General features: G+C 45.8%; 1 protein-coding gene across 1 annotated transcript; it reads left to right on the top strand.

Moving 5' to 3' along the window:
• Positions 1–554: 554 nt before the first annotated feature.
• On the top strand, positions 555–25,943 carry MOGAT2 (monoacylglycerol O-acyltransferase 2; the record flags this gene model as incomplete). The annotated part of the gene is made up of 6 exons (XM_084226806.1): positions 555–648; positions 8,366–8,544; positions 21,600–21,804; positions 23,229–23,403; positions 23,554–23,753; positions 25,789–25,943. The coding sequence occupies 6 exons, from the start codon at positions 555–557 to the stop codon at positions 25,941–25,943; spliced, it is 1,008 nt and encodes a 335-aa protein (XP_084082932.1).
• Positions 25,944–26,533: the final 590 nt, after the last annotated feature.

Here is a 26,533-nt window from a genome sequence, read left to right as displayed (position 1 = left end):
ACGTCTCGGCAGAGGCATGAGGCTCAGGTACCCTGTGCTCAGCAGGGAAACTCTCTTGTGTTATCTCCCCCCTCCTTGGCTGAGACTGAAACCCATCCACATCATATCACTTGTGAACAAAAGTGACCTGCCTGCGCTCATCCCTTCTGTTTGTTCCTTCCTGCAGTGCACAGGGTGATTTGTAGGGGAAGGGGGAAAATAAAACTGGCTTACGGGCATAAATGCCTCATTGTCTCTGCCAATATCCAAATACTGCAAAATTTGAAAGAGACAGGATCTTCTGAAAGCGGGATCGGGTCCTGAATGGAGTTTACTTTCCAGATTTGGGTGGAAGAAGCATGAAATTGTCACCATCGAACAATGTTGTGAGTCATGATGGTATAAAGTCCAGGACGCCTCCCTCTGCTCCCTGCATGGAATGGCGCTGTGCGCAGCCACCGCTGTGACTATGTTGCACAATCCCTTCTACTGTAACACTGCCTAGATATTGACTTTGCACTTTGCATTCACCACTTGCTTCCTTCTCCTTGCAAGACGTGCATGAAGAGGCCAAGATGAAAATTGAGTTTGCTCCGCTGTCTGTGCCGCTTGAGAGAAGGCTCCAGACAGCAGCAGTGGCTCAATGGGTCTACAGCTTCCTGGGTCTAGGTAAGAGACATCTTTTTCCTTTTTCTGAGAAGCCAGAGAAGCTTTCCGTAGAATTGCAGTATGGTTTGGGTTGGGAGGGATCTTAAAATCATCCAGTTACAATCCCCTACATTTTTATGCAGCACTCTGATATGGATTTGCTTTGGCTCCTGTCCCATTTGGCCTCAAAACACTCTCACAACATACACGAATCATAAGTACATTTGGCAAGGAAAACGAGAACACCCCAGGCTGAACCTTGTGAACCCACCAGGAAGAAGCTGTGCAAGATTATAAAATTATTTAAGATGTGAGAGGCCACTAAAACTCCCCTTTAAATTGTCACCTGCAATGTTGTTATATTCTCTAGTCCCTGGTGATAGATGTTAGGCAAGGGAGGGATTGGTGCCAGGACACCTCCTGCAAAGCCTGGAAGAGCCAGAGTAAATCGAGCTTTCCTGCATCTCCCTGGGGTAGTGTGGAGCTGAACACTCTACACAGAGGGAGCTGCAAGTGTGGTCTGGCTTTGGAGATGGAGTCTCACCTACCTTTAGCCCAGCACATCTCCATTCCTATAAAATGGAGGAAAAAGCTTCCTAAGAAGATGTGGGGCTCCTACCTGATTTTTTTCATAATTTTCACTTCATTCCAGCTTTTGTTAGTGATCTCCTGGGAGCAATGGGATGAGCTGCTATCCCCTTCCTCTGACTCTTGTCAGTGATTACCAAGGAGTTAGGTGCCTGCCTTTGTGATGGCTACCACTGTAGGGTGTGTTTTCCCTAACTAAACCCACGGTCCACTTCTATAAGGTCTTGCCCTGAGCTTTGCCATGCTGTTCTCACAATGCCATAGCATTATTTCCTAAAAGAATTGGTGGATATGTGTGTACAGGGTGTGGGGGAGAATGTGTACAGACAGCATGTGATGAGATGTCAGCTGGTGGTCTGAGAAAAGAAGCCAGCCCACCTTTGTCATCAGATCCTGCAGAGACATAAACATCTGCTCACATTGTCATTGCCAGTCATGTTGCTCTTCATGCCATCACAAAATGCAGGAGGAGCTATCAAAAATGTCCCTGGATGGTCTCCATTAGCTTAAGTTTGACTGAAAGGTGCCCTGGCTTCATGTGAGGATGCCAGGAGAAGAAGGTTTATTAGGTACCTTATTAATCAGCTTCCAAACATCCTGGCTATCGTTGCACAGGCCGTGCTTGACGAGGAACTACTGCCTAGATTGAGATGCAGACAAAGTCACTGCCTGGTGGAGGGCATCAGGTGCTGATGGAAATGACACACATGCTGTTTTGGATAGCATGCACAGGGAAATGATGATGGGAGACACAGAGGCACATTATCAGGGAGTGCAAACTGCCTGGGGACATTTACAGCCCATCAGGCTGGAACATTGCAATGTTTCCTAGTTTTATGGAAAAAAAAATATCAGAGGTAGGTTATCAATCTCAGATGGGATGTGTGTAAAGCTCTGCCTTTGCTGTGGTAAGACAGTTGCTGACTAGCCCAAAACACAGCAGATCTTTGTGTGTATCCGTGTACTGGTACACAAACATCTCCAGAACTACCTGCACAGAAAGCACAGGCTGTGCTTTAGGCTCCCACTCAGTTTCTGAGATGGGCCCTTCCAAAATCTGCTACAGACTTGAGCCTGAATGGCCACCTTAGCGCCAGTATGTGATGGACAGGAGGACTGTGCAATACTGGTCCAGACAGGGTAGCTCTTTAAATGTTTCTTGGTGTAGGATTGGCTCATGCTAAGTGTCAGGACAATTACTCCACAAAGACCAGAGGTTTATGTCCAAAAAGGAGACAGAGGAGTCCTGTAACTTTATTTGAATAAAGGGAGCATTTCCCTGGTCTCTCAGAATTTTAGGGGACACAGCCTCCTTTTTATCCTAATTTCCTGGGCATATTTCCCTCTCTCTTTCCCCACTGGCTGAGGTACTTGAGAGGTACAGACTTCCTGAAACACCTAAGACACCCTTCTAATGTATTCTCCCAGCCCTTTTTTCCCCCCTTGTATCAGTCAGTGGAATTCCTTTGGAAATTATGGTTGTTCCCATTGTTTCTTTCATCTCTCAGTATCCAGTTTTATTTATCAGCAGACCTACAGTTTATTTGTAAAAACAAATCTCTCTCATTCCATTTATCAATCAGTGGAATCTTTCCCGTTGTTTCTTTTAGTTCTCTCAGTGCTAGTTTTATCTACTAGCAGACTCACCATTTCTTTGTAAAGAAAAATCCCTCATTCCTTCCATAAGTATCACTCTTCTGAACTACACCTTATCCCAGTTTGTGCAATTCACGAGGCATGGGGCCATTGCTGGTCACCAGGATGGATGAAGCTACCTTTTTTTTGGAAGAGAAGTGCCAAACAGCCATCCTTGGTGCCATTGTGTACTTGTGTTATAAACCCTGGGGGTCTCCCTGAGCAGAAGAGATCCCACTTGTGATCAACATTCTAGTGAAGAACACATCCCACGTGTGATCAACCTTCTGCCACCAGAGAACACCTGGCAGGAAGAGACACCAACATATCCTGGCAAGAGAGATGAAAATCTGGCAAGAGCCATGCAGTCTTGGACACATCTGGCCAGAATGGGACATTTTGGATTCCCTCTCTGTCCCTGCATCTGCATTTCCTTCCACAGTCCATGATTCAGTTGGGATGCAGTAGAGATGTGGTCACAGTGTTGACAGGCGATCCAACAGCACATCCCCATTCTCAGCATGGATGCAGTTGGGGCTTATGGAGCTTCAACAATATTTTCCAATAAAACAACTTGTACTTGAGGTTTTCCCTTCTTGGTATTGGGAGCAAGCTGGCACTTGACTTTCCAGAGATGGAAATAACTTCTAGAGCCAGCAGAATGACAGCAAATGGCCGGGAGGGAGGAATCCTCTGCAGTTGTAGGAGTTACTCGCAAACACAGGCTGTACCTCCTGCAGGGAAATGCAGTTTGCTCTGAATGAGGATGAGACCCAAACCCAATCCTCCATCCATGGCTGAGCTACAAGAGCTTATCATCTTTCCCAGGAAGAACTTGATTTGTTGTTTGGGGTTTTTTGGTGTGTTTTTGCGAGTTTTTGTTTGTTTGTTTGTTTGTTTGTTTGTTTGAGGTTTTGCATGCTTTGTTTGGTTTGATTTGTTTTGGGGTTTGGTTTGTGTTTCTTTTGGTGATGCAATCTGAAACAGAAACCAGTTAAGAAATGCTCTTAAGAGGGCCATTAGAAAGGTGATAACAAAACCTTCTGAAGCAATTCCAGCTGGTTTGGTTCATTTTACAAAGTTTCTTTAAGCCTGGAGCTTTCCACCCAAAATATCCCAGCTTAACAACTGCATAAGCTAGATGCTAAGAGATACCCTTATTTTCATCCCATCAGCTGCCAAACACCCCTTGTTTCACTGTTATAATCCTCAGGCACGGAGATCAGACTTTCTGTGGGCAGGATTTAGCTGTTGGCTGCTCCTTTGTTTGGGAGACAGGCTTGTGCTTCTGCTGCCAGAAGAGGGCTTCTGAAACACCCATTTGGCTGCAGCACAGCCCTTCAGCCAGAGATCCCAGCAGCACTGACTGCAGGCAGCTGTTGCTATGGTTGTGCAAATGCATCCCCTGAGAAGCCAGGCACTGTGGGAGGGACTCATTTATCCCTGCAGGATGCTCTGCTCCAGCATCCCTTGCAACAGGCAGGCATTGTCCATACTGCCAGTTTTCTTGAGGATGCTCCTGACAAGAGCATGGAGACAAAAGGTTCTGTTTATTTCAGAGGCTGGCAGCTGCTGGAGGAGGAGTGCAGGTTGTAAGAATGGGTTGCAGGGCATGGAGTGGGGACCCTCTTGCCTTCCCAGTACACGATCTGGGTACGGACCAGTGCCTCCTTGTAATGGAGTAGCACCAGGCTACTGCAGAAAACTGAAATCAGCAGGCTGGTGCCCAAGCCTGCTGCACCGCTTCCTTCTGCCTCTCTCATTCCCACTCTCCACTGGGCATTCACACCCATCCACATACACCATGCAGAACTAAGAGTGCAGAGCTGAACCATGGCAAACAAACCCAGTGCAGGGCCAGCAGATCTGGGCATGCTGCCTCGGCAGACCCAGCACACCACACCCAGACTTTGAACCTTCCAGTCATCAGGGTTGGCTCAAAGGGCATGTGGTACCATCATAATTAGGCTTCCCTGGCAGCTGAGTGTAGTCCACAGCCTGCCCACATCAGCTGTGCCCAAGGGTGCACTATCTGTGTACATGGCCACAATCAGGGACTCCAGGCTGGCACTGAGGACCTCAGCAATGCATCTTGGAAGCATTCAAGGCCAGTTTGGATGGGACTTTGAAGAACCTGGTTTAGTAGGAGGTATCCCTGCCCATGGCAGGGCAGTTGGAACTGGATGGTCTTTAAGATCCCTCTAACCCAATGCATTCTGTGATTCTACAATGATCTTGTAAGCCCTACTGGCAAGTGCAGTACGAATCTGACTCACTTTCGGGCTGTTGTGATAAGAAAAATCTCTTTCTGTGGGCTGCACTTCTCCCTATTTCAGGCTGAATTAACAAATTTTGGGTTAGGAGCGCTTTGATGGGACATGGTCCCTGATTAGACTTAGCCAGAGAAGTTCTCCATGTGCTTTGAAACCCACGGCTTACTTGGAGCCCATGGCATATTTGTTCTCTCTGTGATATGGTCATTTTCTTGTCCAGAGAGGGATTTACAGCTCACAGCAAAACTCATCATAAGAAACCCACCACTTCATTTTTGCTTCTTTGAAGCGAAGAAGCTATGAGCCTATTTGAAGGAATCCAGCCCAGGAAACCAAGTGACCTGTGGGAAAACAAACAAACCATCAAATACACATGGATGTGTCTTTGCTCAGTCTCATACAGCCATGGAGATGTCAGATGCTGGGTCCTAGACCATGAAAAGTTGCTGCACCCCTGCTCAACAAGTGCACTGCAGAGTCCAAGGCAACTCAAACCTGACTGTTTCTTCTGAGCAATGGGACCAGTAGGGATGGACTTAGTCTGGGGACCTGTCATGACTTTTGGAACACACTAATAGAGCTCTGTGGAAAATTGGTGGTCCACACAGTGGTATGGAGCTGTTCCTCCTCACCAAATTACAGACCATAAATAACCAGGTGCCTGCCTAAGGCTGGAATTCGTTTGGATGCAGATATAACTGTACATTTTCTGGAACCTTCCTGTCTCTTTGGTGCCATCCACAGTAACTTTCAGACTGGCAGTCCATTCTCCGATAGGAATGGGCCCCTTTCCCACAGAGCATCAAAAGATTTCAAAAGGACAAACACCCCCCAAATCTTGAAACTGAGTGAAGGTCACTGAGTGCAAATTTTGCTCTGGGAAAAAAAATTAATTGCAAATTAATTGAGGAAGAAATTAATAATTATATAATTGTGAGATAAAGCATGGATTTGGTCCAGAACTACTCCTTCACTTTGCAGGATGTACTTTGAGCTTTGCACAGTATGATAAAAAGAGAATTAGGCACTGTAGTTTTGCAGCAGACCTGATGACCAGGCTCCTAGGTGGAGTAAGATTGAGTTTATTTATCATGTGGACCCTGGAGCTGCAGCTCATGTTCTATGCAGTTTTTGAGAGCTCCAAAGTCTGTGTCTATGGCATTTGAAAACGAAGCGTGAGCAGCAGGTTGAGGGAGGGGATTCTCTCACTCTGTTCTACTTTTCTGAGACTCCAGTGGGAGCAGGTCCAGAGGAATCCTCAGAGATGCTTCAAGGGCTCGAGCCCCTCCCTTCTGAGTCAGGCTGGGAGAGCTGGGGGTGTTCAGCCTGGAGAAGGGAAGGCTCCAGGCAGAGCTTAGAGTCTCTGCCAGTGCCTAAAGGGCCTCCAAGGGAGCTGGAGAGGGATTTTGGGCAAGGACCTGGAGGGACAGGACAAGGGGCAATGGCTTCCCGCTGCCAGAGGGCAGGGTTAGATGGGAAATTGGGAAGAAATTCTTGGCTGTGATGATGGTGAGGCCCTGGCACAGGTTGCCCATAAAAACTGTGACTGCCACATCCTTGGAAGTGTCCAAGGCCAGATTGGAGGGGGCTTTTATGATTCCATTAGAATTGTGGCACCAGGTGTGAACAGTGGTTCTTTCTGACTCATACGATGCATTACAGGTTAGACCTGTTGCTTTACTGAGAGCTGCAGGTTTTTTCCCACTGCAAAATTCTTAGTGCCTACCAGGAGCTTGCTGCAGTGTCTCTACTTATAGGGCAACATGCAATCCCATTTCAGCTTTAAGGGGATTTAGGATCCTGTTAGATTATTGCACTTTTTTCCCCACAGGAATTATTGGTACCATCAATGTTCTAAAAAAGGGCAAGGATTTGCTTTTTTCATGCAAAGTTTTGTCATCAGGGTGACTTATCACACAAAAAATGCAAGAAACATGATCTACTTATTTATCCTTAAGTGAAAGCAAACAAGGAGGTACATGAAGGTCTTAGATGAGAGCATCCTATTCCATGTCTCTGACAGGCCTTAGCTGAGAGGGGGTGGAGAGAGCAGGTATCAGCTGACTCCCAAAGGTGGAAAAGTTGTCTCAGAGCATGAGGGTGTGGATGCATCTATATCACAGCTGAATCTGAGCAGGGCATCTCCATCCTCATACCTTCCAGCCCTGGGTGGAAGATCTGAAACGAAGACCCAAAGCGGAACAAAATATACAAAACATTGTGCAATCCATGAGCTGAGGAAGGCAAAGGACTTGGATGAATCTTTGGGTTTTCTTCAGCTCAATCTTTCCCTTCAAAGGCAATACCAAGGGTTCCAGAGGGACAGATGGAGAGGACACAGCTTTTCCCAGGCGCACATCTGCTTTTCCAGGTGGCAGCTTGGTGGCCATCATCACTTTCCAGTATCTGCAGACACTCAGTGTTGGGCTTGGGCGGGATTTTAGGTACCAAGTGATGTTTGTTTGCACAAATGCTTTTGTTCTCTTGCTTCTATGCCTAAACACAGGGTATAAGGGAGGTGGGAGGTAGAGGTCAAAGCTGGCACTAACTGGAGAAAGTCCCAAGTCATGGAAGTCATAGAGAATGAAATAGAGCATTCTTATAAAATCCATTATGACACCAAGTTGAAAGAACTGAAAATCCTGTGGAGTCCAAGATTAGAAGTGGAGGAAAGGGTCCAAAATCAATAATAAAAAACTCACTAAAGAGTAAAATCTTATCTATGGGTATATATCATGGACACAATTAAAATGGGGACTCATTAGCTCAAGATAAAACTATTGGGGACTGTACAGACTGTACATAGGACCCTTTTTGCTGCCATTGCAAAATATCAGGTGTCATCAGGGGGTATTAACAAGAGTTTTGGGGTAAAACAAGGCCATTATCATTGCAGAGATCAGTGTGACTCCAGAGAAAAGCAAGATGGCAAAGGGATAGAGAGCTGATCCATGAGAACACTGTGACTGGAGTGAGATTCATCAGCCTTTTGGGAAGAGAGGGACATGGTGGCCTTTGGGGAAATTGGTGGTTGCTACAAGGGAGGTGCTTGGTGTCTTCTCAGGTTCCTGGGGCAGATAGAAAATAAACCACCTCTGCATCAGAGGTGCCTCCACACTGATAAATCCAGCAGCAAGCCCAGTGGAGGCTCCATCCCAGGACCAAAATGCCTCTCCAAATGAACCATTCCTCCCAAAGTCCACATAATCCAACCATCAAGTCACTGCTGGCTTTTCTTTCAGCACAGTGCTCTACTGCTGTCTTCATCGCCCTCTTCTTCACTCGTTTTTGGCTGGTCAGTGCCCTCTATGCTGCATGGTGGTTAATAGACAGGGAGAAACCCTGCAAGGGTGGGCGACGGCTCCACGCCTTCCGGAACTGCGGCATTTGGAGGTACATGAGGGACTATTTCCCCGTCACGGTAAGTGCCACCCTTCCATTGGCTCTTCAGTGTTCAGGGACCAGCTTTGTCCTTGGAATTGGGATACAGTCTGGGGCCAGCAGTCATGGCATGGGGCGCTGGGAGCTTGGTGTTGGAGGATAATCTTCCCAGCTCCCAGATTACTCAAAGACACAGTAACAAATGGGGATTATCATTTTTACAAACCACATGCTTCAATCATCTGGCTTTTCCATACCTATTCCATACCATCTTGCTGCATTCCAGCTGCTAGGGAAATCTCATCTTTGTTTTCCATGTCTATATTGCAACATTCCTGCCCTTCATGTTGCTCAGCGGCCATAGGGCCGAGTTTTAACCAAAATCCAAGAGATGCTGGGTGGTCTGCAATGTCAGTATCCCATTTTACTCAGGTGGGGATGGATTGGTAAAGCTGGGGTTGCACTGGGCAGTCTCAGAGAGCTGCTGTTCTCTTGAGAGGAACTTCTGTGACATTCCCTGATTTACTTAATGCATGTGACTGGCCTTTGCCCTCTTTTATCTGGTCTCCCCTTGGCATGGTATGGATGCATGGAGCAGCAGAGAGTCCTGAGAAGAGCTCATGGGTTGTGCAAGGAAGAGAGCTTCAAGGACAGACCAGGCAATGGGAATTTCTAAGATAATTCCTTTAGGAATACATTGCCTGTTGAGAGAACTCAGACGGGATGTACCCAGCTGGTCAGAGATCACCTGGAGTCGGAAGCTGAGTACTGCAGTGCAGGATTAAGAAGTTGGGAGCCCAAAAAGCCAAAGACCCCACCAGCCTAAAGGAAAAAATAAGAACCCAGCCTGAGAGTCCATCCTCCATGGAGTAGGGTCTGGGATGAGAGTCCATCCTGTGTGGAGTAGGGACTGGGATAAGGATTAGGGGGAGCCAGAGCAAAGTGAGGACCAGAGATGACATGCCCATCAGCTTTGCTGCTCAAACAGAAATAACCCTCTTTTCTGTTCTCATAAGATCACACCTGGAATACGGTGCACAGTTCTGGAGCCTCCATCATAAGGAGGTTAAATGGCACTTCTGGGGCAAGTCCAGAGGAGTCCACAAAGTCAGTAAGGGGATGGGAGCACCTGCCATATGAAGATGGCTGAGAAAACTGGGGCTGTTTATCCCGGAGAACATTGTGAGGATACCACACAGCACCTTCCAGTATCTGAAGGGACCCTACAGGGAAGATGGAGAGACACTCTTCATCAGGAACTATAGTGATGGAACAAGGGGGAATAGTATCAAACTGTCAGAGGGTAGATTTAGATGGGATATTGGGAAAAAATTCTTGGCTGTGAGGGTGGTGAGGCCATGGTACAGGTTGCCCAGAGAAGCTTTGGCTGCCCCATCCCTGAAAGTGTCCAGGGCCAGGCTGGATGGTGCTTGGAGCAACTCAGTCTAGAGGAAGGTGTCTAGAGGAAGGTGTCCATTCCCATGGCAGGGAGTGGAATTTTAAGGTCCCTTTGATACTGAAATCAGCCAGAAAATAAACTTTCTAACACAATTTGAAGTGTTAGAAGAAAGTGAAGTGTTAGAAAGCAGGCATTCTTGATCTGTGCGGGACATGTTGCAAGGATGTCTTGTTTAATCCAATGTGTGTGGTGAGGCTTTACAACATTATAAACATATATATTCATGAAAGCGTGTCTCCTAGCTAATACATAAACATCACTTTTCCTAGAACTAATTTGCATGCAACTGCCTCCTACTGGAAATAATTTTATGATCCTGGAGGGTCCTCTAAAGGGATCTCTGATGGTCCTATTCAGTGAATATTTCATTTTTAAACATGACCTTTCCTTGAACTTTTTCTTTGGGCGTGTGCTGTTGCTTCTTGTTACCTAACTTGCAAAAAAAACCCGCTGTAGCCCTCTTTATCTGTTCTTCCACTGGTAAGCAACATTTATCATCCAGTGTGCATACCTTTTATCTTTGTTTGCTAGTTAGTCTTTAAGCTCTATTCAGCAACTTCTGAGGAACTGAAAATTTCTATTCTCTGTTATTTATCACATTGCAGCCCAAACCATAAAGTAATTGAATTATTTATGTGACTGCAGTGATTATATGCAGTATATATTCTGTAAATTATTTGTGGCTGTAAGCCACCACTGAGTGAAGTGCTGGAGCAACCTCTCTGCTGAAATTTAGCTGCCAGCTCAGCCCAGCAATGACCCTTCTCTTGTCCTTTTCTAAAGAACATGGAACCCCACTCCCGAACGCCTCACTGTGTTCCGTGTCCATCCTTTCTCGCAGGAGGACCACTAACACCAGTAGAGGGAGCATGGTATGGGGTTTGGCTGTAGCTCCCTCGGTGGAGCCTTTCTCCCCACTTCTCTGGGAGAAAACAGGGGAAGTAACACAAAAGGACAGCAGAAAAATTTAAAAGTGATATAAGAGAGAGAGCATTATAACCAAGCAATCAAATAACACTATTTGTCCAAAATATTTTCTCAGCCATAGAATTATGGAATCATGAAATGTTTTGGGTTGGAAGAGACCTCAATGATCATGGAATTCTAACCCCCCTTACATGGGCAGGGACACCTTCCGCTAGACCAGGTTGCTCCAAACCCTGATCAACTTGGTCTTGAAAACTTCCAGGTATGGGACAGCCACAGCTTCTCTGGGCAACCTGTGCCAGGGCTTCAGCATCCTCACAGCCAAGAATTTCTGCCCAATATCCCATCTCACCCCGTTCTCCGTCAGTGGGAAGCCATTCCTGTTGTTGTGTTCCTCCAGACCCTTGTCCAAAATCCCTCTCCAGCTCTCTTTGAGCCCCTTTAGCACGGGGCTAAAGCCACTGGCAGGGACTCTAAGGTCTCACCTTTTCTTCCTCAGGCTGAACAACCTCACTTGCCCAAAGTCCCAGCACAAGGGACACAAGGAAGTGACATCTGGGACACAGGGTGGGTTGATATCCAGGACTCTGGACTGTATTTGTGTGTAGATGGAGTTTGTTAAGCCCTGGAGAATTAGGCATTCTGGGAAGATTAAGTATGACTCCTAATCCTACCAGATCCCAGCAGCAAACTTAGCATGGTTAAGTGTTTGGAGGCAGCAAGTGCTGCCTGCAGTCTTATTTTAGGAAACAGCTTTAAACACTGCTTTTAAGGGATCCCTGTGCATGTTTGCAGTCTTGGAAGCAAAGAGAGGTTGGGATGAGCATCTGTTTTCTGGGCAGTGTGAATCTGCAGTGTGCTGCAGTACATGGAGCATGCCAGTGCTGAGCTGTGCCAGGCCACTGCAGTGTGTGCAAGGCGCACCTTCTGCTGATACCACCCTTGCACCTTTGCTGTTGCATTTATCCCCCATGGAACTGACTACATTTTAATTAATGATTTGAGCATCAGAGTTAGGCAGTACCCAAATGAGCTTGAGTGTTTTGAAAAGTGGGATGAGTGAGAAATCAAGTCAGGGTCCAATGCATTGCCCAGGGAAGTTATTTCTGCTAAATTTCTGCTAAATTTTAAACATATTCTAATCTCTTTGTTTATTTGTTATTTTATTTATTTTTAAATATACCCTCATTATAGTCCTTCAATTGGTCTGGAATTGTTTCAAAGTCATGTAGATGTGGCACTTGGGAACATGGTTTAGTGGTGGCCTTGGCAGTGCTGGGGTAATGGTCGGACTTGATGATCTCAGAGGGCTTTTATGACCTAAATGAATCTATGATTCTTCAATTCCAACACATGACCGAGCTCAGCTGCATTATAATGTTGTGGAAAATATATCAAAAATTTTAAAATTAATCTGTTTGAGCTAGAGTATGTCTGAACAGATAACCTGTGGTACCTGCTGTGTTGATGTTGCCTACAGAGTGATTTTGGATGCTGTGGACTGCTTTATCAATGCTATGTTCAAAAAGCAGTCAGTAATCTCTCTGCTGCTGCCCAAACCCTATCTCCATTCTCATAATCCCTTCCTCATCATTTATCAGTGCATCTTTACAATGAAGGATATGCCCAGCTTAACAGAAAAAACAAATTCTGTCCCCATGCCAAGTGAATGGACATCGCTGCTTTTTCTCCCCAGCCCCATCCTGTCATCCCTCATACAGCCATGGCGCTTTGGTAACCTCAGATATGGAAGGTGAAATGGGGAAACTAAGCATAAGCTTGACAATATTTATTTTTACCACAGTCCTCAAAGAGAAATCACCATCTTGCTGACTGAAAATTGCGGCTGCATGCTTGGCTTAGGCAAGACATCTCACCTTTGGATCACACAACTTGGCTTATGAGTCCGTTCTAGCAAGTTAAGGTCTCAGATAATTTTTTTGAGGACTCTTGTGGTTTTTTAGGTTTCTCAGTGAATTTCTTCCCTTTGTTATCAGGGAGCCGCTGGAAGAAGTAGGGGGTGGCTTTTGGGTGAACTGTTAGCCATCAAGGCACAAAAGGAACTCTCCTGGCATTCCAGTGGAGTTTTTGGGGGATGGAGAGTTTTTGGCTGGGGGAGTGGGCATTTTTCGGGAGTTGTGGCGTGATGCCACCCGGCACAAGTTGTGATCTCGGAATCACAATCTCGGACCCGAGACGTGGCGGGGGCGGGTCCGACCTTCCCGCCCTCCTTCCATAAGGGCGTTGAGGGACCTTGTGTCCTCGGCTCCGGGACTTTGCTACGCTGCAGTTCGGCACTACGGTCGAATCTGCCTGCATCCCTGCTTCTGCCAGCTGCTCCTGGGTAGTGCTGACAGCGAACGCTGCCCCTGAGTTTGCACAAGGAGCAATTCCCTTCCTTCCTTCCTTCCTTCCCGCCGCCGGCCGAGGGATCGCGGCTCCCTCCGGCTCTGCCTCTCCGGAGCGGGCAGCGCCCCCTGCCGGCCGTGGCCATAACTACACCCTCAGGAAAAGCTGGAGTCGGCGGCTTGGGAGCTTCTGTTCCTGCATCGGGGTATCTTCATCTTCATCTTCTTCATCGCGGCCTAATTCTAGTAAAGAACTGTTACTTACTCCTTTTTCTACTTTTTTTTTTCCCCGAAAACCATGTAATTTTCAAGTTACAATAATTTGGAGAGAGGGGTGTTTTCTTCCCGTTCCTTCCAGGAAGGTTCTCACCTTCCTTGGCAGACATTTGTCTTTTAAATCAAGACAGGGACATATTTTGTTTTCAACTACTGTCATCACTCAGAGCACCCCAGTAGGGATAATCATGCCAGCTGCATTCAGGGCAGCCTGGAAAGAACATGCTGTACAGGGAAGGTCCCTGTGGAATTTGCCACACTGTTTTCTCCTTGACATTTCTTACAGGCCTTGGGGTTGTATCTGAGTGCCAAGTGGACCTTGTTGTCTGCAGAAACCTCTGTCACTGTGCTTGTGGTCTTGCTGGTGTTACTGTTTTTTGTTAGCATAACTAAAATGAGTTACTGGAGAATTCGTTGAACCCTTGAAGCTGTAATTTGGGAAGACTTCATCCCATGACTCATTCATTTTCATCATGGTGCTATAAATGAACACTCCAATTTAACAATTAAGGAAGTTTATTTAATTATCAGAGTATAAACTTGGAAAAAGCCACAAGCGAATCAACTCTGAGCCAGGCAACCAGTCTCGGGGAGACTTAGGATTTGGTCTCTATTGCACCAAAGTCCCTGTGTGTCCCCAAAACGTCATTTCGAAAGGATCCGTTTTATACAGTCTTTTGGGCTCTGGAAGGGGGCTCTTCTTTAGCATATTTAGCATATTATCATAGTTTTTTCTTTCTTGCTGCCACATTTCCCAGAACCAGTGGATAATTCCTGGAATCCTGTCATGTGAAAATTTCCTGGCATAAACTTCTGATGATACCTATCAAATGCCTCCTGCTGGGATCTTGTCAGATGAAAAAAATCTCTTGAAATATACGGGAAATATCCTCCTGGTGTTTGAATCTCCATTCTTTATTTGCCAGACACTGGCTTGGTACACAAGATGCCGTGGTTTTAATTTCCTTTAGCACAAATTATTGTATAACAAATATCACAATGGCACAAACGCTGATGGAGGTTATTTGAGTGTGTTGCAGTTCTCGGGAATTGCAAGGTGCTGTAGAGGTGACAGTTCCAGTTCATGTGAACCAATCCCTGCCAGGAATGTTTCCTTTCTTTTCACAGAAGAGTGGTATTATCTGTAACTGAGGACTTGTGCCACGGCCCATGACATCAAATATAATTTCTGATTTCCAGAGGTCTTGACTGTTCCCTTTGCTTCCTTCTGTTGGCTGGAAGAGGGATTGTCAGGGAGAAAGCAAAGCGTGGCCAAATGGCCCAAAGCCCCCATGCTATCCTTTTCTGAGGAAAAGGATAGCCCCCATGCTATGCTTTGTGTGTTGGCCCTCTTTTCTGTTCTGGAGTGTCCTTAATTAAGAGGGGTGTCATAGTTTGACATAGGAGGAATTTCGGGAAGTGAGGCAAAAGCTTTTTGTATAACTGATGGTCTGCTGAACCACCGAAAAGCTGGGCACGCCTCTGTGAAAAACATCTGTTAATATGGGAGGGGTGAGGAGATGCCTTATTTCTGGAGTTGAAATCCTCTTGTAAGCTATGGAGAAAGGACTCTTTTTCCATATAATGCATGAAACTATGGGGAGATGAAGGGTTCAAATTGATACTGAGCAAAGGCTTCCATGCTAAAGTAAGCAGATGTGAAAGCAGCTGTGATCCCATGAGGAATTTGAACAGAGAAGGAGATAAGAGTAGTCTGGTGCCCGCAGGAAAAGAAGATCTCTGTTCCCAGGGATGAAGATGATTTTAGAGATAGATAATGAGAACTTTTGCCTTTGAGCAGCTCACCTTTAAAACAATACCCCATAAGCTGACATGGCCCATTGACAAGCTGTGGGAAGGCTTGTGGAAACAGGAAGGACTTCACGATGCCAGGGTTCCCTGGGCGGCTGCTATCGGTGAGGAAACTGAGAGCCACGAGAGGACTGTGTTGTTCCTCTTGTGGAGAAGTCTCCACAACCTTTTATAACCTTAACAAGAGGGACTTCTCTCCCTAAGTGAACTGAAGAAAGACTGTTATAGAGCTGGTAAACTGACTGGAAATTTTAGGTTTTGTTTTTTTACATTGTCAGTGGGAAAGAAAAGGTGGTGGTAGGAAAAGTGTTCTGAAGGGCTTGTTTTGATTCTTACTACCTTTTTCCTTTTAGTTATTTTAATAAAATTTTCTTGATACCCTTTTAAAGTTTTGAGCCTGCTTTGCCTTCCTCCTACCTCACAGCAGGAAGTGAGTGCATTGGTGATTGGCCAGCACCAAACCTGCCACACTTTTTGGTGCATTGGTCAGGAAAAACTCAAAATTGGGGAAATCTGAAATTGGTGAATCAAAACCACTACAAGGGGGCAATGGCTGAGATCCATTGGAGGACTGTGTCCCACCATTTGCACTGCTAATCCACTGGATAAAGTGGAGGAGGGGAGGACTTGAGCATTTTGGAGCTTCCATCCTTACCCAGCTTCGGGACTAAGGGTGGTGAAGTCCCATCCAAACTCAGTTTAAATCCACCTGGCTAGTCAGATTCCCCAATATTTGCTGCAAATGCAGCTCTGACCTGACATTGTGGCACCAGGAGAAAACCCCAGAGCTCAAAGATCTCACTGTTTCCAGCTGCACCTCTCAAACTCTCACCATTGCTGGGACCCATCCTCCTCAGCAGCTGCTGGCAGTACTCAGATATTTGCCCTTCCTTTGGTCTCCCATCCAGACACCCTTGGGTGGGTGACCTGCTTCTTCTCAGTTTGGTACAATTTGTCCTTCTTCAGATCTGGTTGGGTTTCTTGGATATCTTTGTTGGGCTTCTTCTCATAGAAAAACTGGCTTCATGCTCTGTCCTGCAAGAGATGATTTTCAGAGCTGTCTATGGAGAGCTACAGACATGAGGATTTGTTTAGTACAAAGTCAAAAGGTTTATCCTACTTAAGTGCAGATTACTGACCATGACATCCACGGAAACAAGAGTTTGGGACCAGAGAAGGACAGAAAAAGAGTAGCAACTCAGTTTGGGAGACTGTCAATGAAGAAGCCAGGAGCTTGTTGATCAGGTCTCCTAACCTCTCCTCCTCCATCACATCCTCCTCTGCTCTCTGAGTGACTGTGGGGGTAATGCCGTGCTGCTCCTTCTCTCCCACCTCATGTCCATCAATCCTTAAGGATGCAATGATATGGCACATCAGTGTCCTCCCTGACTGTATGCCCTCAACATTGTATGCACTGTGCAGTGCCCCTGTTCATCTCGACTTGACTTGATTAATTCCTCACTTAACTTTTTAACACCTTCAGACAATGCATCTCCAGGGGCTTCTGGAGCAGCACCCTCCAAACCTTTGGACTCTGGGAGAATTTTATTTGAATCAGAGAATCACAGAATTATTTGGGTTGAAAGGGACCTTAAAGATCATATAGTTTTAACCCCTTGCCATGGGCAAGGATGCCATTCACTATATCAGGTTGGCTCCAAGCTTCATCCACCATGGCCTTGAATATTTCCAGGGATGGAGCATTCACAACTTCTTTGGGCAACTTGTGCCAGTGCCTTATTACTCTTTCCTCATCCACTGGTGCACCAGCCTTAAACAGGGAATTACCTGTTCTCTGTCTTCCCATGGTTTGGGACAGGACAATTCAGTCTGTTGGGAGCAACTAGGAGAACCTAGTCACATCTCAAGGGATTAACTAAATCAGCCTGGTTACACCAGTGCTGAATTCCCGGGCTGATAAAGTCATTCAGAAGCCCTAACTCCAATTATCTTAATTCCACTCCAAAATTAATTAAAACCAAACCAAATATGAAATGAAGAGCACTTTAATCCCTCATCATTATTATCAAATGAATAATCTATTTGGGATGTTAATGCCATTTAACTAATCCAGTTTAAAATTAATTTGGATTAATTTGCTTGAGATCCTTCACTAGTACATGGGCTCTTATCAGAGCTCCTGGAAGTCTGCATATGCATATCATACAAACCCTTGGCTGGGTAATAATTTACATAGACTCCATGTATTAGAGAAGGCTGATTAATTTAATTTATTAAGAAACCATTGCTTTTATAGACAATTACAATACAGGTAGGCCTAATTGGTCCTCTAATTAAAACACCATCACCAATGGCTAATTAGAAAACCACCCTTTGGTAAACAAATCTCCATAACACATTCTACAAGTTCACAGTACCAGGTGCAGCAAGTGAAGATAAGAATTGTTTCTTCATTCTTTTCTCTGATCTTCTCACAGCCTTTTCCCAGAACAATGCCTGGGAAAGTTGTGTTTCTCTCTGTGGCCAGAGAGCTGCTGCCACATATGCATTTCCCTAACACAGCTGACAGTGCATGGAGCAGGTCCCACCATGTCTCTTGGGGAGCTGGGGAAGAGTTTCACCCAAGTCATGGACCCACATTTGAGTAGTCAGAATAAAGGGAATTTTCTGTTACAGAGTAATCACTGCAAGCCCTGAAAAACTGTTATCAAGCTATATTTCTTCATAATGAATCATAAAATAGGCCTTATCCTTCAAAATTTAGGTTCATTAAGTTCTTCCCTAAAAGAATTGTCCAGCCTTGGCACAGGCTGTCCAAGGCAGTAGTGGAGTCCCCATTCCTGGAAACATTTAAAAGCTGTGTGGATATGGCAGCTGGGGACATGGATTAGGGGTAGTCTTAGCAGTGCTGGGGGAGCATTTGGACTCCATGATCCTAGAGGGCTTTTCCATCCTAAGCAATTTTATTTGTTAGGAAAGCCAAGATCACCCCACACCTGGGATCCAGAAGGCTTCATAACACTTTTGAGAATGAATCATTACTGCTATCAGCAGCCAAGGCATCAGCCAGCATCCTGACCATGCCAAAAGAGAATCTCAAGGAAGTCAACAAACCCATGGCTCAGCTTGGAGAGCACAACCCTGAGCTGCTAACAGCTGCTTCCAGACTGCAGGTCATACACATTAACTTGGCATTCCTCAGACACCTCTGAGATGAGAAACTGCTCTTATTTCACCAGAAATACCCTGGGTTTTCTCATGCTCATGCACACACCAGCTTGTTTGGACTCTTAAGTACTTTGACAATTATTAAATGTTCAGTTCACTCATAAAGACTGGAGTTGTGAACGCCATATAGAGGGTATGGAAAAGACAACTCATTTGAGGCAGGATGGAGGATAGTCCCACTCCTTGGCACCTCAAACCCAGTTCCACTAGGCAGTTTGGCTGGACAGCAGGAGGGGGAGGCTGTGCAGAGTCACATTATTAACCTTCCTGGAAGTTTGGGAATGGAGACTGACCTCTGCCAGGTGGAGGGGGAAGGAGTGAGACAGTGGGAACAATCCAGAAGGGAAGATGGAGTTTCTGTAATTGAAGAGTTTCCAGAGGGAAAAGGATAGCGTAGTCTAGACCTATGGTGTCTAGAGACTTTGCCTAAGTCTCTCCTCTGCTACAGATTTCCTTCTCAGTCCTGTACAAGCTCTCTGGTTTCTCTGTGAGTTTTGGCCAAATCATCCAAATGTGAGCAGGCTCTGTGACAAAACAAGGACCTTCTTTCCTCAGGGCTACTGCAGGGGACAGCACTTGCAGAAACATTACCCAGATCCACCAAAACTTGAGGGACTCAGCTGCTACCCTCCAGCTGCCCATGGCTCAGAGCAGGCCATCAAAAATGACAGATTCAAAGACTGGCTGACATTGGAAGAGAACTCTAGAGGTCAACATGCCCAACCCTCTGCTCAAGCAGGGCCACCCAGAGCCAGTTGCCCAGGACCATATCTTACCACAGAATCACAGAATGGTTTGGGTTGGAAGGGGCCTTAAAACTGATCCTTGTTGGAACAAGGACACCTTCCACTAGACCAGGTTGCTCTAAGCCCCATCCAACCTGGCCATGAACACCTCCAGGAAGGAGGAAGCCACAGCTTCTCTGGGCAACCTGTGCCAGGGCCACACTATGCTTGTCATAAAAAAATTTCTTCATCACAGCTAGTTTTAATCATCCCTCTCTTAATTTAAAATCACTCTCCCTTGTCTTTTCCCTCCAAGCACTAACCTTTGTTCTTTCCTTTACTGTCCTCCCTCCTCTTTCATTGAGATGAGCACCAAGACAGCAGCTGGATGTTTCTTAGGGAGTGTTTTTACAGATGTGTGGTGTCTTAGCACAGGCAAACTCTCCCATCAAGGCAATTTGACTGCTCAGTGGCTGTCCTCTTGCGTCACCCTTCCCCCTTCTTGTCTCCCTGCATGCACAGAGCCAGAAATGTAGCAGTTTCTAACATGCCTGAGCATCTTGCTTCCCTGCTTATGAATCGCTTGGAGATGAAACGTTGTTTAGAAGCTGAAGATGAATGCAGGAAATATTGATGCAAGCTGAGATTACTCAAAAAAGAGCAAATGGTGGCAGGCGCCCTGGGCACTTAATGATTCAGCCATCTGCCTCTCTTCCTGCCTAGAGACCTCTGCACCTGGCAGTACTGGGACTTGGTTTGTCCATTCCCCTCATTAGGAGCAGCTTGAATGGGTACATGTACAGTCAACAGTGCTTTCAGACAGGTAAAATGAGTCATGATGAAAGAAAAAATATACTCTCGTGATTAACCTGCAGTTCTAGCAGCTTCTAGGAAAACACATGCACCATTAACTGCACCCTGAGTGCAGATGGAATCAGGGTACTTAAAGGCATAGAGCTTTGGTTGTTCTTGAGCACAAATGCCTTTGAATTGTCTGGAAAGGCATGGTGGCTCTGTGATAACAGAATCACAGAATTGTTCAGGTTGGAAAAGCCTTCTAAGACCATTGAGTCCAACTGTTCCCCAGCACTATTGCAAAGGCCACTTAATTATGTCCCCAAGTGCCACATCTACATGTTTTTGAACAGTTTTAGGGACTGTGGTCCCTAAAACTTTCCTAGTCATCTTGTTTCAATGTCTGACCTTTCAGTGATGAAATGATGCGATGACTAACCTTGGAAAGATTAATCTTCCCTGCTTCTGTGAGTGTCCTCAGCATCCACAGAAATGGTGCAGAGATTTCAGCATTCCATTTTGCCTGCTTCTGCCTCAGCTCTGCACATGTTGGCTAGTGTTGGCATGGCAAGGTCTTCTTGGTGCCAGAGCTGGAGGGTGGGTCTGTCACACCAGCTCCTCTCCCCTGGGCAGTCCATAACAAGTACAATGGAGATCAAATCCCAGTTGTCCCTTATCTCCCTTTAACAATCCCCTCTTGTTCTGTGGAACCCATTCTCCCATGTGGTATATCCCAGGCTTGAATATCACTTTCAGATTGGTTGAGGATTTTAACAGGCTGCTTAGTCAGCCCTCAAGGGCTGGCCATGAGCTGCACTGTATCTGCAATCCATGCTGCTCATCCCTAAAATGCTGGGCATGGACATTCTCTGTTCCCTCCTGCCAAAGTTGCAGCAGCCTTGGGCAGACATCCACTCTTGATGGACCTGGGCACCCAACACAGGCACAAACATCTGGCATCCTTCAGGCTTTCCCCAGCAGCAAGGAAACTATCAGCTTCTCTGTTAGATGTCTGGGAATTAGATTTCAATTTACCATGTGTGAAAACATCCTGGAATCACCTGGCACATGCTTCAGGATGGGATAAACCTTTGATCCACACCAAGCTGTTGGGTGGGACACATGCTTGGGCTGTGCAGTAGGTCTACCAGTGTGATTATGTACTCCCTCTGTTGTTCTGGCTGTGGGATCAAGAAATCACCCTGTGTGGAAGAAATCACCCTTTTCTCACTTTCCCCCTATACTGGCAAATTTATTGGAGGACATTTAAATAAAATTGGTTCCAAATAGCACCTAGACCACTTCAAGGCAACATAATGAACTGTGCCATTAGATAAGTCATTTTAGGCCAATGGGTAGGAGGAGATGGAAATATGGGCAATGAAACACATCTCAGGGAAAAATGGGGGAGTTGTTCCAGTTAACCTTTCCCAATAGAAAGGCATGGTGGGTGCAAGACACTCCCCTCCAGGAATGCCTTATCTGCTCTCCATAGCCAGTGTTCCTCCCTGCTGAGGTCACAGCACTAACTCTGACCACTTTTTGGCTTCATCTCTGTGTCTAGTTGGTGAAGACAGCAGAGCTGGACCCTCGGCAGAACTACCTGGTGGGATTTCATCCTCATGGAGTCCTGGCAGCTGGAGCCTTTATCAATTTCTGCACAGAGGCATCTGGCTTTTCCACACTCTTCCCAGGCATCACCCCCCACCTGATGCTGCTTTCCCTGTGGTTTCGCTTCCCGTTCTTCAGGGACTATGTGATGAGTGGAGGTAAGGAGCATGGGCCTCTGGCAAGCAGTAGGATGTGTGGTAGTATCCTTTTTTGAGGAACATAGAGTGAATATGCATGGGGAAGAGGAATCAAGGGTCTGTTTTCCCTCATCTGGGGCCAATTGAATCCCATTCATGGACACAGCTATTTGAGATGGCAACGAAAAACCTTTAAAGTTAAAAATTGCCCACCTTGCTGTTATCTCTGTTGTTCAATTCCATAAATGGTCTCTGTGCTCAGGACATCACTGTGCAGGTGCTGTGGAACAGCAAAATGAGGAGCAAATTGTGAACAGAAATGCTGAGAGCTGCAGGCCATGATATTCCTGTATTTCTTTCCATAAAAATTATATTCAGGCTTGAAATTGTGAGGAAAAAGATGCTTTTTCTGAAGCAGGAAGCTTACAGGGAAGCAGCATCCAGGGACAGAGGATGAAAATAGTAGCTCATGCTGCTGCAATGGAATGTGGCAGGGGGGAAGATGTAGTGAAAAGGAATAGGAAAAAGAGTAAAAGTTAAACTGAGAGAGGTGAAAGGGTTTTGAGAGATTTTTGGACACTGCCAGGATGACCTCCATCTCTCAGCAGTGGGCTTGGCAGTGGTCACTTCTCCAGCTGAATGTGGGGAGAATTCAATAGGCTAAACAGGCATCCAGTTCCATCTGATGTACCCCAGGGCATCCATTACCCTGTTTTCCTCATAAACTCTGACTCCTGCTGCCAGAGTATTTACATGGAGAGGGAGAAATCCAAACAGTGAGATATATGAGACGCTTGTGACCCAGGTGAAAGAAGGTTCAGTGACTGTAATGTTGGAGTTGGGTGCATAACTAATTTTCAGGTCAATTGAATCCATTTCACAATGAGGTTTTAATGTGCAAATTATTTCAGCCCCTGAAACAAGGATTTTTTTTTTAATTTAAAAAAATATTGTCAAAACAATGTTGCTTTGTAATTTCTGAATTAGATTTCTATCTTATTCAAATAACAACACCAGAGGACCAAATAACTTCATCAAATTCCACTTTCAATTAGCACCATCCACTGAAACGTGTGTGTGTTTTGACCTAAAGCAAATGTTTCTCTGACATCAGAATTGTTCAGAATTTGACAGAGTCTCACTTGACAACAAATTGAAACAGATTTTTTTTAGGACTCAAGTGCAGCTAATTTTGCATTTATTTTTTTCCTAAATTTTTCCCTCACTTCTCACTTCTGAGCCAGACAGCAAATAGATAATTGTGTACTCACCCAGCAGAACTGTGTGCAAATCTAGCACCTTTTAAGGAAGCTGGCCTGTGGTTTTCAGCTCTGAAAATAAAGTTTTAGCACCTCTTCAGAGACGGATTATGGGGGGGGGGGGGAAATGTGCAGAGCAAACCACAGACAGGTGGGTTTTACTTTTAACTTCTCTCTGCTCTCCAGGCCTCGTCTCCTCTGAAAAGGAGAGTGCATCCTACGTGCTGCAGAAGCCAGAGGGTGGGAACTTGCTGGCCATCATTGTTGGCGGGGCGCAGGAGGCACTGGATGCCCGTCCAGGATCCTTCACCCTGCTGCTGAAGAACAGGAAGGGATTTGTGCGCCTGGCCATCCAGCATGGGTGAGGAAGGGGTGGGATCCAGGGCTGCTGAGGGAGGGGTGCTCGGCTCTGTGGCTGGTTAATGGGGTGTTTCTGTTTTGGAGAAGAACGAAGGGGTTTTGGAATGGGCTTTGCAAATCACGACACCGTATTGGTTTTGATTCCCTGCAGCGTCCCCCTGGTGCCTGCCTTTTCCTTTGGGGAGAACGATGTTTTTGATCAGGTAAAGAATCCCCAGGGCTCCTGGCTGCGGAGGATTCAGCATTATCTCCAGCAGATCATGGGCATCTCCCTTCCCCTCTTCCACGCACGAGGCATCTTCCAGTACACCTTTGGGGTGATACCCTACCGACGGCCCATCTGCACCGTGGGTGAGTCAATCCACAGAACTCTGACATGATGCCAGACACACTCAGGCTGGCCAAACTGGGGAAACAGGGATAGTCCCTGTGCTGTGTCATCCTCCTGCCAGGCTGAAGCCTCATGCCAGAGAGCACAAGCAGTGGTAGGCTAGAAATGTGCTGCAAAGCAGCATTCCAAACTGTTCATGTGTCTCACTGTTCTGGCAGTCTGGTTTGATGTCATGACAGATCCCAGCCCATCTGGGCTGTGCTGTGAAAAGCCCCAGGGCAAACGTGGCCATGCTCATCGCTCCTGTGAGATGCAGACAACCCCAACACCACCACATGGTGACAAAAACCACTGCAGTAGGGTTGCATTAAACGTCTGCCAGGGCAGTTTTACAAACACAAGAAGGACCAGCAGGTCAAGGGGGAGGATTCTGCTCCTCTTCCCCACTCAGGTGCACCCCTCATGCAGTGCTGCCTCCAGCTCTAGGGCAAGAACATCAGAAGGATGGGGAGCTGCTGGAAACCACAGAGATGCTCCAAAGGCTTAGAGCATCTGGGAGACAGGCTGGGAGACCTGGGGATATTCAGCCTGGAGAAGAGAAGGCTCTGGGGAGACCTTAGAGCCCCTGCCAGTGCCTAAAGGGCCTCCAAGAAAGGGGGAACTTGAAGGGCAAATTTGAAGGGAATTTGAAGGGGGATTTTGGAAAAGGGAATGGAGTAACAGGATGGCAGGGTTAAATGGATATTGGGAAGAAATTCTTGGCTGTGAGGCCCTGGCACAGGTTGTCCAGAAAAGCTGTGGCTGCCCCTTTTCTCTGGAAGTGTTCAAGGGCAGCTGGGACAGGGCTTAGAGCAACCTGGTCTAGTGGAGAGTGTCACTATTCAAGGTAGGGGCATGAAATGAGATGATTTTTATGTCACTCCCAAGCCAAACCATTCAGTGATTCTCTGAACACTCAAGCAGTTTGCAGCTTTGCTCACTGTCCTGTGCAGACACATCTGCAAATCCAAACCTATTTGCATGTGAGGAAGATGAACAATTTTGACCAGAGACCATGTCCATGGGAGATCAGATTTCAAGAAAATCTTTGGTTTTGAATAAGTTTTCCAACATCTCCATGCTTGGTCCACCAGTGGCTGATGCTCTGTGAATAAATTTAATTAAAAATACTGTTTGGAATGCTTAGAGCTTACACTACTGATTAAGTTTGACAATGAGCAATTACTTCTAATTGTATTACAACCTGTTTGGATTGTCTCAATGGTTTTATAAGCTATGTAGTATCACATGGGCTCTTCACTAATTGGATGAAGAATAGCCTTATAACATGTTGAAACCCTCCATCACTCGACAAAAACAATTTGAGTAAGAGACCAGAGCAAAAGAAGTACCTCATGGATCTTCACTGTCCCCTGCTCCTGGAAGCTCTGGGAGATGGAAAGGCTCTTCTGAAAATATGAATCAAAACAACTAGATTTGCTGTTAAATAAAATGTGATTTTTAAAAGATAAGTAAGTACTTGGTTCCTAATAAAAATCAGATATTTCACAGAATCTTTAATCTGAGAAAAGTGGAAGCACCTTCAATGCAAGTGTATTTAAATAGTGTGGGGCTCCCCTGTTCCTCACTTTCCCCATCTGCAATGCAGATTCCCAGGGCCATGTGGAAACAACTTGGAAAACTCAATCCAAATATTATCCTGTCTTTATATTGTGTTTATCTGCAGCACATCTGAGATGTGAGAAGCATCTTGGGACTGCATTGGCATACAGCACTTCTTACTTCAAAAGGCTACACAGAGGGTCTTTGACATAAGCCAACTTTGCAGATGGGTAAACTGAGGCAAGGACCAGTGTGGTCCTGGAGACCAAGAGCTTGGTCAGGATCTGAGCTACCATCCCTCCTTGGCTGTGCTGTCTCCCAGGCTCCAGGAAACAACAGGTCATACTGACCTGTCCATCCTGGAGAGGCTGACCTCAGCTCTGTGCTAGGGTGAGCAAAGTGTTCAGAGATACCTGACACTGGCTCCTCCTAACACCTGTACTTCTTTTCCAGTTGGGAAGCCAATTCCAGTGCAGAAGAAGCACAGACCCTCTGAGGAAGAAGTTGATCAAGTCCATCAACAATACCTACATGAGTTGTCTGAGCTCTTTGAGAAGCACAAAGCAAAATATAATATCCCAGAAGACAGCCACCTGAAATTTATATAGAGTGCCTCAAGCAAGGTGAAACCATGGAGATCAAGCTCCAAGTTTCCCCCTTCTCTGGAACTACTTCACAACCTCAACATAGTCACAGTTAACACACAGTCTGTATAGTGTAGGGAAAAAGAGCTTGGTTTTCCCAGTATTTGCATGGGTGTAGAGCCAGGTTTTTTCTTTTTTTCTCCATGTAGAAGACATAAAAGAGAAGAAAAAAATTCTCATCTGTGGACAGCACAATTGAAACTCCTCAGCACAAAAATAACACTTCCGGTCTGGCATGAATGCCAGTTTATACAGATATTTCCAGGCAGTTGTGAATTATTGAAATTATTTCCTTTGCATTATTTTAATTTTGAAATGGGAAAATGGGACAATGAGCCATAATTTGTGATGAAGGCATATGGTCTTTAAAATACAATCCATCTAGATCAATAAATGAACATTGTTTTTTTTGTGCTCTTCATGTTTTTAATTGCTTTGGGCTCTTTTCTCACCACCTGAAGAAGAGTTTATCAGAAAGGTCCAGCATGATGCCAGCCCCCTCAGCAGCATGATGCCATAGCCCACTCGTGCAAAAGAAATTAAATAAATTCCAT

This window comes from Fringilla coelebs (assembly GCF_963513975.1).
Source record: "Fringilla coelebs genome assembly, chromosome: 2".
Lineage (NCBI taxonomy): Eukaryota > Metazoa > Chordata > Aves > Passeriformes > Fringillidae > Fringilla > Fringilla coelebs.
The sequence above is the reverse complement of the archived record's forward strand: the minus strand, read 5'-3'. Positions and strand labels throughout refer to the sequence as shown.